We start from the raw sequence: 14,157 nt of genomic DNA on the forward strand, positions 1-14,157 counted from the left end.
TTTCCATTGTCCCTAAAGTGCCCCAGGGGTCTTTTTAATGCTAAGTCCCATTGTCCCTAATGTGCCCCACTTTACTACTTACATGTACAAATTCATGTTAATTTGATGTATTCTGTCGAGCACTATCGGCCAGCGTATTTTTTGGCATATGCTGCTCGATTATTTAATGTTGAAACCCTGCCAACATAGGGTTGATATAAATTCTGCGACTTTGTACACATTTACGAACCATTCTGCAAAACGAGCAAAATATTAGAAGTTAAAGCTGAAAGGGCCTAGGTAAGCACACGCTAACACACATTTAAAAGATATAACACTGATTCACAATCGCAAACAGGATAGCATCTTAGCTCATCCTTTTCTTACCGAAATGAATGCAATGCAAACCAGACTCAACACATCTAAAACACAAAATCAACGTGACCCACTTGCCTTACAAATATGCGTTCCAGTTTGCGACCTTGTAGGTGGCGCTTTATACTTTATTTACGGAAGCTCGCAGAACACTTCTACACACCGCTTCTAAAACATCACGCATTGGATCAAAAATACATATTCGTACGCTCTGCGTTATTAAGGAGTAAAAGAATACTTTCTTTGGACCTTTAGGGAATCCGATCATCAAAGTGAGTACATATTCTGTTTCTTGCGTTGTCCTACGGATACAGGGTAATACTGCTAGCATTGTCTTTCTGTAATGAATCAAACATTTCAGTGGTTTTAAAGTTGATCCTTGTCTTAGGGAGTCAAGGCTAACATTGTTTTGTCGAAATGACAAATGCTCTCTCTCTCTCTCTCTCTCTCTCTCCAGATATCTATATAGAATGTGATGTATGTTATACGTACTATTCAGATTAGCTATTAATAGATAAATTGGGTCAAGCAAACTACATCAGGAAAGTCTATTTAGTGGAAGTTAAGTTTCCTTTACAAGCTATTCTGTCATTTCTTCATTATTATACCAATCATCTAACACAGTCAGAAGCACCACCTCTTGCATTTTAAGCCGTACGGGTTAAAAATCTCCAAGCGTTGTACATATTTACGAATCAAACGTACCTATACTCAGTAACAGCGCAGTTTGTCGCCAACACAGCTGTGTTTATGCATGCATGCACAAGCTTTTATAAACAGCTCTCGCTATATACGCAGACCAACAGAGAAAACCCAGCCGAAAACTATCTAGATTGTTTTATTTAAATAATACAATAACAATGTCAACTTGATTGACTTGCCATTACATATCGTAATACTTTGCACCGAGAGTAATGTTCAAAACGCAAGTTAATCGCAATATTTCGCAATATTTCATCCCAGTAATGTAGGTCACCGGTTCACAAAAATGGACGTTGGTTCATATATATATATATATACACCAGACGGAACGGAAAGTGCTGTCCCTGGTTACTATAGAAGAATGTTTGATAATAGTAGGCAGAATAACTATTTAATACAAATAACACTATAATACAGGTTAGAGAGTTTTTAATTCTTACTCTACGGACGTACGAACCCAGGTCCGCAGGTAAACGGTACCCATCGCCATGCCTGCCTACACCAGTCCATATTCAAATATTCCATCACAACTAAGAACACATCACCAAAAAGAGATGCAACTCTCTAATCTGTATAAGCGCTAATCTCGGCTACGATCTTCGCATTATGTACACTCAAGTGTCAGAGATTTACATCTCTTGCCTCACTAATTGTACGCTGATGACACTCAAATATATAAATCAAGCAGACCAGCTTAGGTTTAGGCAAGCAACCACGGCGTAGAGAGGTTTATTTCTGATATGAAGTCATGGGTGACAAGGAAAAAGCTGCATATGAATGATGATCAAACTTAAGCTATCCTGATAACCACGGAAAGACTTCCTCATTCACGTTCTTTACCATCACCCCACCTCAAGAAGTATCATCAATACCAACAGTAAACTGACACAGTACGAAACGTAGGTGTCCCTTTCGAACTGTATGCAGTGGCGTCAATAGGGTTGGTGTCACCCAGCCGGTAACTCATGGTGTCACCCCCATGGACACCTTCCTGCACAATTTTATTTTTATTTTTTATAGACAGTTATTTTGGTATCACCCCCTCTGATGGTGTAACCAGGTGCGGTCCACACCCCCGCCCACCCCGCCCCCCACCCCACTCCCCAAGTGACGCCACTGACTGTACGCTCTCATTATACCAATATGTTATGAACATAAGCAAGGCAGTGTATCTGGGACTGAGACGGATCAGCTCTATTCGCAGTTTCCTTTCGGTTGTTGCTACTAACGCACTTGTGTATTTCCTTGTGCATTCAAGACTGGATTAATGTAATTCACTTCTTCCTGGTTCGTGTTAGTATCAACTACGGTACTAACATGTAGTTCATTACACGGATGCTGGAATCATCCTTAGAATGAGAAGAACTGAGAACTCCTCCCTCTGCTTTTTAACCGTTACTGTTACGAATTCGATTCAGAATCAAACACAAAATCCGTTCGCTATGCTACATTTCGCTGACAGTCTCCAGTCCAATACACCTTTTTGACCTCACTCAGGTGTATACCCCATATAAAAGCCCGTATTATCACTGTTCCCACTGTTAAAACGATGTCATACGAAAAACGATATTTTTTATACCAGGGTCCAACTACGAGGAACGAATTGATCTTAGAAACAAAAACACTGTGATCTCATTCAAGAGTGGTCTTCAAACTCACCTTTTCTTCGACAAGAAGGACTTCAAAACTTAATAAGATTTACCTACTTAAATATTGTCAGCATACTTTTGATTTTTAATTTCATAGTTTTGTTTCGTAAGCTTGTCGTTTTTTTTTGTGTTATCTAATATTGTAAAGCGCTTAAAGCTTCTAAAGAGTAGACGCTGTAGTAAGTCCGCACTACTATTATTATTATTATTATTATTATGGTTATTATTATTATTATTATTATTATATAAAATAAACTTTCTTCTGCGATGTCAATTTTGCAGAGAACTTTTCCTATCAGCACCGGACACTTACTAATTTTACTAATTAAAACGGTTTGCTACATGTACTACTTATAGAAGATGACTGACAATACCTCAGTGCCAATGTCCACCGAGTGGGGTATAATTCGAGACGGAGCAGGGAGGGAGTTTCGTGTGTTAAAAATCGGAACACTCTATCTGCCAGAGTGGTCTTTGAAGATCTTCGCTCCTGAGGGGGATTTCCTTGCACGCTTGGAGCGTGTGCGTAACATGACCGTCAATGACAATGACGTGGTATTGCTTACGTTCCCAAAATCAGGCAAGTAATCGTAGGGTACGACCTACTTTAGGGGCATAAAGCATGTATGTGTTTTATGTTAATGATAGACACACTGACAGATTGATAAATACATGTTGACATGTTATTATCAACACTGGGCTAATTATCCATCATAACGAATGGATGCCACTTTTTGAAATTAAAAATTACGTAGAAATGTATTTCGTTAGTACTATCAATAAGCCGATTCCACGCAAACTATAATATGTTTTATAGCTATAGAGAGCACTTATTCTATTAATAATTGTACCGAACTTCTATCTTCGAAATTATTATCTGGGACAATTGCAGTGTAGCTGAAAATTATTTAATCTTTCCATACTATACAACACATTTCAAAGCATGCCTTGCTAAGTCCCAGCAATCGTTAGTTATTTGGAAACATGTAAGCTTCAACGATGTGAAAATGTGAAAAGACAATGAGTTTCTAAAATGTGAAAAGTCTGAAAAAAATCTACAGCGATGAACCGCACTGAAAGAAAACAGTAAACAGATTGAAAACACCACACGTAAATAATAAAAAAACGGTCTCACACAAACAAAATGGATGTGCATAGTGTTTGAAAATTTGTGTTGTTACGAGTTTGTGCTCTTAAAAATGTAACAGAAAAGAGTGAAGACAACAAGCTTTGTAAAATTTAACAAATAATTTCTTTCCTTAGAATAAAAAGTGAAAAATGAGAAGAAAAAAAAAGAACTTACTGTTTTACGAATTAAATCCAAAAATAATCGATGAATTAAGAAACACAAGTCCTATCAATGAAAAGTTCTAAATGAATCACAGTTCAGATCCCGACGAAAATCCAAAGTGGAAGGGGATGACGTCTGTAATAGTCAGTATTGTACTGATGTGTCAACCGTCTCTTGTTGAATCACAGACAAAATTATTCCAGTTTTTGAATTTCGTGTAAATTCCAGTAAATGTCTTTGTCCAAGAATTACCAGAGCACAATTGTTTTTCCAGGGAAAACAATCACTCGAAATTCAATATTTCGAAGAAAATACAATCTGCGCCCATACTGGACACAACGTAAAACAACTTGGCCTTCTCAAGTGTTAAGGCTGGGCCGACATAATTCTTATCATAACATCAGTTATAAGACTAATTAAAACACAAAACAGGTTCTGGGATGGGGGAAAGAGTTCATTGTTTTGAAAAAAATGGAAGTTTGCTACATTAAAATCATCATGCACTCTAGGTATGACATTGATTCCAATTAATGATTCTTACTGAAAAATAATCAATTTTTGTTTTAAAAATGTTGTTGAAACAAGGTCAGCAAGAAGGTTAGTACAAGATACAATGTTACTAATACTATTTGTTTTCGTCGAAAAATTAAATTTTTTAAAAGTCAGAACTGAACTATGTTCTAGACAATATCAAATACAGTAAACCGTATTACATTACAATAGCATGTATTGAAATTAAATCTTCTTAAACATAGAAACAAACAACCAATTAAATTTAAGATAAATAACAGTATATTGTGTTCACGCAAGGTAGAGCCGTATTAATTCAGTCTCGTCCATGATATTAATTAGTACATACACTACAAGCTGTTCATATAATCGTTCATATCACTATAAACATTGTCCTGTTCCAATGCGGAATGACTCATTATCAAATTTGGATTTGTTATTTTATGGTATATTTAATTTTCAACTTCTTGTTGTAGTACATTAACCATTACAATGACTCTAAACACTGCTAATATAATATATTTTTTTCCTTTTTGAAACTAAAACTTCAATTTTCTTTTTCTGAAGGTAAAAGGGTTCTGATATTTGGTGGCTTTCATCTGTAGCTATAATAGTAGTAAATGGGGGCACTTTACCGTCAATGGGAATTAGCATTACAGAGACCCCTGGGTCAGATTAGCGTCAAGGGAAATTTAACATGGAGAAAAATCGTGGGTCAGATTAGCGTCAAGGGAAATTAACATGGAGAAAAATCGTGGGACTGTTGAGCGTCAAGGGGAATTGAACATGGGAATAGAGTGTGGGTCTATCTAGGGACTAGGGGAATTTAACATATGGAAATTGAACATGGTGGGTCTGTATAGCGTCAAGGGGAATTGAACATGGTGGGATTGTCTAGGGACAATGATGGTAGAGGGTCAAACACAACAGAGACAGAGACATACATGCACTAGTACAAGCGTGAGATTTATATATAAAGCATTACCAAGACCTGAAATCTTGCTGGGGTGTTCAAAAATTTGCATAATTGTAATGATGCTATAAATAGCTATAATCAAGGAAATGCTCAACGACAAAATGGATGTGACTAAAAGTAACGCTAAAATGACGAAATTGTCCCAGAATTTAAAGGAAAATAAACATATCCCCGAAAATTAAATTACAATGGTTTAGACTAAAATGGATAAAATTAGTAACTACTTACAATATCAACTTCTGTGACGATCGTGAATAAATACCTATGTATCTATAATCAGCTGAAATTCCTATGAAATTCCACTATCTATTTATAGCTCCAACTTGTGGGTTTTTCCTTTGGAAAATCCCACTATCTTTTTATAGCCTCAGCTTGAGTGACGTTCCTGTTTATGAATTCTAGTATATATGTATAGCTACAAAATGTGGAAATCCCCCAAGTCGATATTTATAGTCTCAAAATTTCCAGCCTCAGTGACGTCACTGTACTGAACACTAGGGGATAAATGGCAACAGTGTTGCAAGTGGCTGACCTGAATACGCGCTACTGTAGGTAGGTAGGTAGAGTGTATCTGATAGGGATAAAGTGAGTTTTATAGGGACAAACAGAGACCAATACACACACACACACACACACACAATATACGCGCGCAGACTCTCTCTCACACACACACACACACACACACACAGAGGGAAGAGGAAAAAACAAACCCCAAAATATACTATCCACACTTGGGAGGAAGAAGAAAAAACAACCAAATATACGATCTACACAACGTACGCTAACACACACACACACACACACACACACACACACAGAGAAGAGGAAAAAACAAACCCCAAATATACTATCCACACTCGGGAGGAAGAAAAAAAAACAACCAAATATACGATCTACACAACGTACGCGAACACACACACACACACACACACACACACACACACACACACAGGGAAGAGGAAAAAACAAAATCCAAACATACTATCAACACAGAAGGGAGATAATACAAACCCCAAATAAACTATCCACGCAAACGTACGCGAACGCATACAAACCCCAAATAAACTATCCACACAAACGTACGCGAAAGCATACAAACCCCAAATATACTATCCACACTCGGGAGGAAGAAGAAAAAACAACCAAATATACGATCTACACAACGTACGCTAACACACACACACACACACACACACACACAGAAGAGGAAAAAACAAACCCCAAATATACTATCCACACTCGGGAGGAAGAAAAAAAAAACAACCAAATATACGATCTACACAACGTACGCGAACACACACACACACACACAGGGAAGAGGAAAAAACAAAATCCAAATATACTATCAACACAGAAGGGAGATAATACAAACCCCAAATAAACTATCCACACAAACGTACGCGAACGCATACAAACCCCAAATAAACTATCCACACAAACGTACGCGAACGCATACAAACCCCAAATATACTATCCACACTCGGGAGGAAGAAGAAAAAACAACCAAATATACGATCTACACAACGTACGCTAACACACACACACACACACACACACACACACACACACGCACACCACAGAGGGAAGAAGAAAACCATTATACACTATCCACACGGAGTGAAGAAATAACCCTTTATATATATATATATACTATCAACAGAGAGTGAAGAAAATAACCCATTATATTCCATCAACACACAGTGAAGAAGAAAAAGTTTTTTGAAAGCACCTAAGCCCTCACCTGCAATGACCAACTCTGCCAAACACCTACACCCCACCCCACCCCCCACTCCCAACACTACAAAACCCATTTAACCCGTTATTTTATGGCATCAGTGTGTGATTTAGGAAACATCAAGACACAAAATGATGGATGACTAGACTGACTATTGTTTACGGACTTGCATGCCTAAAGAGCGTGCGTGAAGGAAAACATCCTTCCATTTAAATTCTAACTAAAACATGATCCAGAGGGATAGAGAGAGGTGAAAGAGCACAATTTCATAAAGTGTGAGTAAAAACAAAACACGCCATCCTTATTATACAATGTCAAGACCAAGAGACACTTACGTTTTCTTTCTGGTCTATTCTCTTTTAGAAGGTAGTATGAAATTTCACATCAGGGCCAACGCATCGGCTCACATTGTCAATTTTTCCATTTCCATGTCTTTACTGGCACAAGTTCTTCATCATCTTCAATTTCTTCTTCTTCTTCTGAATCCCTCTTCTCTGTTTCGTCTTGTTTTTTTTTTTTTCTTCTCTTTTCTCGTAGGGCATTCTGAATTCCAGTGTCCTTTCCCCTGACAACGATATTAGGTATCTTAACTTTTGTCTCTCTTTCTTAGACGAAGCAGGTATTTTGGAGACAAATACCCATTTACCTTTGCAGATATAGCAAACTTAGCACACACTTTCGTATGACTCTCATCAAATCAACGACCAAAAGAGTAAGTTTTGTTGCCACTTTCGCCTGTGAATTATGCTTTCGTATGACTTTTAGCAAATATTTGACCAGCAGGTCGATCTGTGCTGACTCTTCCATCTTCGTGATCGTTTGAGAGCGGAATGAATACTCTGACGCTAAGACACTCTCCTTATATACAAGGACCTGCTGCGTATGAAACCTAGTCAAATGTAATTTTGCAATAAGATGAAACGATTTCATTGAGGAAGTAAAAGGCAATGATGTACCGTATCGCCTCACACAAAACCTGAAGTGTTAGCTTAGATCCGTGTCAGCAATTTCGAAGACATAACTGAGCTTTCATCAATGCTCTCCATTTATACCACAAAACCACGAGTCCTGATTCACGCCAAAAGAAATTTCGTTCGGTCCATAAAAAATAGTATCACATCCGAGAAACGCAAAACCGAACTTCCAGAAAACTGAGAACGACGGCTTACAACCTACAACGTGAAATGTATGAGTTCAAGTAGTGCGTAAAACTTAGTCAAATTAAATTTTTATAGTTAAGACGAAACGATCTCTTTTCGAAGAAGAAAGCAGACACCAAGCGACAATGGCGATCCGTGTCACACAACACTTTTCAAAATGTATATGATCAGAGGTTTGTTCTAGCGATCTGCACGGTTAAATTAAATGTTGATGTATTTTGCAATAAGACGGACACAATTTCCATGGGATCGCCCATGGAACCATTGTTCGTGCATTAGTTTAATTTTTTAAAATATTTTTTTATATAAATCGCCTATAGGATAGACCCAGTAAAGCATGGCCATTCTCGTCACTGTGTGAATAGCTACTCAAGTCAATTCGAAGTGAACGCGGTAAGAAAATAAGTATAGCCAATGAAATGGCTTACAACGGGTGATGCATTGTTTTGTTCTAGGACTGTGTGGCATAATAATCCCTATGTTCTTGCGTTGTTACCATTACAGTGCAGACAGACTGAAATGTGAACTTACAAGCCCTCTTTGTGTGTGTGTGTGTTGTACCATTTCTTCTTACCACATCAAAATACTGAGCGTCACAGTATTGGTTCGTGTTTTCAAGCTGACCATTTTTTTATATCTCACTTAAACATTTTAACATAAACACTCACACTCACATCGGTAGAGTCAGAACAGACGTGTTATAGTACTGAGGGGCATGTTATCTTTTTTTTTTTTGTTTGTTTGTTTTTTTTTTAAACTAATAAATTTGGGGTTTGTATGAAGTAAAGAACCGAAAGTACAGTGAAACTCAAGGATGATGACCCAATCTGTCTGTCTATTGATGCGTGTATTTACTTAAGAAGAAATATGACCTCTAAAACACAAAGAGATACGGCAAGCATGATTAGAATGAACATAACGATGTTTTCCTTCACGCCCGTGTAATTTAGAGCTTCAATCCTCTTTGAAGACAAACTTGGTCTCCTTTTGTAGGGCTTGAAATAATAAAAAATCTGAAAAAATCTTAAGCACTTTGCTATAGATAATTTCATCAACAGACTAAACAACATAAATACCGTTACAACACTAGAAAGCCTTAAATCTTCTATCAAAAAGAAATGCATAAAAAATTAAAGATTAACGATAACTAACCAATGAAACCGAATTTAACAAAGGCAGTGACATGTGAAGAAATGGCTCTCACTTTGGAAAGGTAGGCGAACGTACTCTGTCATGCACCATCAACTTGAAAAAAAATTATAAACAGAGAGAAACCTGAATTCAAAATTCAGTTTTTTTTTCTTCAAAATTGTTTCGTTTCTTTTTTCTTTTTTTTGGAACAAATCTAAGCACTAATATAGAGTGGAAAAGGGAAAATGCACATACAAGCTTTGATATTTCTTAAAAAAATGAGGGGATATTCCTAACGTTCATAATCACCTATATATGCTTGGACTTGTCTGTGACTTATCCACAAAACAAGATGTACATATTTCTGGTCAAGCTGCAAGTGTGTGCGTGTTTTTGAAAATGGTAAAAATTGGATATACAATTTTCTCGTGACACTTATAAAGTGAAGAGTCTGTGCAAGTGTCAAAAGCCAAAGTCATATAAGTTTTGTATTTTGTACGGCTTGTAAAGATTTCCACTTTAGAAAATGTGAAGTATCACAAGTTATTATCACAAACAGAAGTGGAACATAGGGGCTTGCAAGAAAGAAAATAACCCAGACAGTTGGTGTCATCAAGAGTGCTAGAGACGGTACCCGAACTTGCTTGCATGCTTACTTGAATTAAAGTGATTTTCGCTCTAATGGAGCATATATCACTGGTTTAATAACGCACCGCGTGATTTTTAATTACTCCTGGGGAAGGAAAGAGAGCCTCATCCCCAGGCTTTTATGTACTCACAGACTACTTTTAAATTTAACCACTCAGGTGTAGGACTAACTAGTCCTTAACAACCTGACTGAAAGGCTTTAAACATGAGTGGGAATAGTCTCACCACACACTCATTTTTCTGTCCGAGCGTGGTAAAGGAGGAAAAAAGGTGCTCAAAAAGACAGCCATGGGTGTTAAGTACTCAACAGAACGCTAGCCCGTACTTATTTCAAATCAAGTCCCGTTTTTGCTAATAGACAGTAAAAAGTACCAATAATGTGTTAACCACTTGTGCAATTAGTTCAAATCTAACGAGTCTGTTAAATTTCCTACTTCCCAACATATCTATCTAATATTAGTACTTAGTGTAGTGTACATAAAAATAGCCATACTGATCTTATTTAAATTATTATGTCTAAGAGACATATACCAGTTTGGTCACTGTTAGGTTTAAAAAGTTAAGTTTGTTGCGGTGTTCCAATAGGTCAAGTTTGTTTCGAGAATAGTTTAGTCAAGGAGGGATACCAAGCCAAATATGGTTCCCTAGTTAATAAAAAGCAATCTTTTGGAGCCCTAAAAAAGGCTGTTTTTTTCTGTTAGAAGGTAACACGTCTCTCTTTTGCTTTCACGTTCTTTCTCGCACTCCTAGTCTCATGATTCTTGATATCAGGAAATGCGTAGCCATGATGGGCGGCAATGTAAGCAGCGGCTTCTACCAGTTGACTGAGGGGGTATCCAGCGTAGGTTTGTTTGTAGAATTGGGAAGAACTGTGACCCTAATCCCCATTGAGAAGGTCTTGGTTTAAAGGTGTCTAGAGATTTGTAGGCAACGTATTGTATGACTCTAATAAACTACCCTGCTTTGTTGACGTCATACAATGATTGATCTAGTCCCATTTCGGTGTACTTCTCAACGAGTGTCAGCGTCCCCCTCCTCCTCCTCAACCGCCTCAATTTCCTCTTCTGGTTCTGATACTAATTCTTTAGTTGAGGTAGATAGTTTCAAGTCCGCTGCTATGGTGTCTGTCGCTGTTATTGTTGTTGTGGTTGTTCTTTCAGCTGAGATTGCCTGCAGTATCGGAGTGAGAAAAGAACGTTGTTGTTGTTGTAGTGTTTAACGCCATTTTTCAGCACGCGATAGGCTATACATGGCGGCCAGTATTAATGGTGGAGGAAGAACCCGGGAAAAACCCGGATCAATCATTGTATGACGTCAACAAAGCAGGGTAGTTTATTAGAGTCATACAATACGTTGCCTACAAATCTCTAGACACCTTTAAACCAAGACCTTCTCAATGGGGATTAGGGTCACAGTTCTTCCCAATTCTACAAACAAACCTACGCTGGATACCCCCTCAGTCAACTGGTAGAAGCCGCTGCTTACATTGCCGCCCATCATGGCTACGCATTTCCTGATATCAAGAATCATGAGACTAGGAGTGCGAGAAAGAACGTGAAAGCAAAAGAGAGACGTGTTACCTTCTAACAGAAAAAAACAGCCTTTTTTAGGGCTCCAAAAGATTGCTTTTTATTAACTAGGGAACCATATTTGGCTTGGTATCCCTCCTTGACTAAACTATTCTCGAAACAAACTTGACCCATTGGAACACCGCAACAAACTTAACTTTTTAAACCTAACAGTGACCAAACTGGTATATGTCTCTTAGACATAATAATTTAAATAAGATCAGTATGGCTATTTTTATGTACACTACACTAAGTACTAATATTAGATAGATATGTTGGGAAGTAGGAAATTTAACAGACTCGTTAGATTTGAACTAATTGCACAAGTGGTTAACACATTATTGGTACTTTTTACTGTCTATTAGCAAAAACGGGACTTGATTTGAAATAAGTACGGGCTAGCGTTCTGTTGAGTACTTAACACCCATGGCTGTCTTTTTGAGCACCTTTTTTCCTCCTTTACCACGCTCGGACAGAAAAATGAGTGTGTGGTGAGACTATTCCCACTCATGTTTAAAGCCTTTCAGTCAGGTTGTTAAGGACTAGTTAGTCCTACACCTGAGTGGTTAAATTTAAAAGTAGTCTGTGAGTACATAAAAGCCTGGGGATGAGGCTCTCTTTCCTTCCCCAGGAGTAATTAAAAATCACGCGGTGCGTTATTAAACCAGTGATATATGCTCCATTAGAGCGAAAATCACTTTAATTCAAGTAAGCATGCAAGCAAGTTCGGGTACCGTCTCTAGCACTCTTGATGACACCAACTGTCTGGGTTATTTTCTTTCTTGCAAGCCCCTATGTTCCACTTCTGTTTGTGATAATAACTTGTGATACTTCACATTTTCTAAAGTGGAAATCTTTACAAGCCGTACAAAATACAAAACTTATATGACTTTGGCTTTTGACACTTGCACAGACTCTTCACTTTATAAGTGTCACGAGAAAATTGTATATCCAATTTTTACCATTTTCAAAAACACGCACACACTTGCAGCTTGACCAGAAATATGTACATCTTGTTTTGTGGATAAGTCACAGACAAGTCCAAGCATATATAGGTGATTATGAACGTTAGGAATATCCCCTCATTTTTTTAAGAAATATCAAAGCTTGTATGTGCATTTTCCCTTTTCCACTCTATATTAGTGCTTAGATTTGTTCCAAAAAAAAGAAAAAAGAAACGAAACAATTTTGAAGAAAAAAAAACTGAATTTTGAATTCAGGTTTCTCTCTGTTTATAATTTTTTTTCAAGTTGATGGTGCATGACAGAGTACGTTCGCCTACCTTTCCAAAGTGAGAGCCATTTCTTCACATGTCACTGCCTTTGTTAAATTCGGTTTCATTGGTTAGTTATCGTTAATCTTTAATTTTTTATGCATTTCTTTTTGATAGAAGATTTAAGGCTTTCTAGTGTTGTAACGGTATTTATGTTGTTTAGTCTGTTGATGAAATTATCTATAGCAAAGTGCTTAAGATTTTTTCAGATTTTTTATTATTTCAAGCCCTACAAAAGGAGACCAAGTTTGTCTTCAAAGAGGATTGAAGCTCTAAATTACACGGGCGTGAAGGAAAACATCGTTATGTTCATTCTAATCATGCTTGCCGTATCTCTTTGTGTTTTAGAGGTCATATTTCTTCTTAAGTAAATACACGCATCAATAGACAGACAGATTGGGTCATCATCCTTGAGTTTCACTGTACTTTCGGTTCTTTACTTCATACAAACCCCAAATTTATTAGTTTAAAAAAAAAACAAACAAACAAACAAAAAAAAAAGATAACATGCCCCTCAGTACTATAACACGTCTGTTCTGACTCTACCGATGTGAGTGTGAGTGTTTATGTTAAAATGTTTAAGTGAGATATAAAAAAATGGTCAGCTTGAAAACGCGAACCAATACTGTGACGCTCAGTATTTTGATGTGGTAAGAAGAAATGGTACAACACACACACACACAAAGAGGGCTTGTAAGTTCACATTTCAGTCTGTCTGCACTGTAATGGTAACAACGCAAGAACATAGGGATTATTATGCCACACAGTCCTAGAACAAAACAATGCATCACCCGTTGTAAGCCATTTCATTGGCTATACTTATTTTCTTACCGCGTTCACTTCGAATTGACTTGAGTAGCTATTCACACAGTGACGAGAATGGCCATGCTTTACTGGGTCTATCCTATAGGCGATTTATATAAAAAAATATTTTAAAAAATTAAACTAATGCACGAACAATGGTTCCATGGGCGATCCCATGGAAATTGTGTCCGTCTTATTGCAAAATACATCAACATTTAATTTAACCGTGCAGATCGCTAGAACAAACCTCTGATCATATACATTTTGAAAAGTGTTGTGTGACACGGATCGCCATTGTCGCTTGGTGTCTGCTTTCTTCTTCGAAAAGAGATCGTTTCGTCTTAACTATAAAAATT

At 37.3% G+C, this 14,157-nt stretch overlaps 1 protein-coding gene across 2 annotated transcripts in view; it reads left to right on the top strand.

The window, feature by feature from the left end:
* Positions 1 to 470: 470 nt before the first annotated feature.
* LOC149779752 (sulfotransferase 1B1-like) overlaps positions 471 to 14,157 on the top strand; it is a 35,277-nt gene continuing 21,590 nt past the window's right edge. The window contains exons 1-2 of one of the 2 annotated variants that reach the window (XM_089940612.1): positions 471 to 626; positions 3,063 to 3,285. In XM_089940612.1, the coding sequence (XP_089796738.1) occupies positions 3,066 to 3,285 (220 nt within the window). In that variant the 5' untranslated portion in view covers positions 471 to 626; positions 3,063 to 3,065. Of the gene's footprint in view, positions 627 to 2,987; positions 3,286 to 14,157 lie in introns of both variants that reach the window. The other variant, XM_089940611.1, reaches the window with a different exon arrangement.

The sequence above is a fragment of the Sinohyriopsis cumingii genome, chromosome 17, assembly GCF_028554795.1.
Source record: "Sinohyriopsis cumingii isolate HCF-2022 chromosome 17, ASM2855479v2, whole genome shotgun sequence".
NCBI classification, from domain to species: domain Eukaryota; kingdom Metazoa; phylum Mollusca; class Bivalvia; order Unionida; family Unionidae; genus Sinohyriopsis; species Sinohyriopsis cumingii.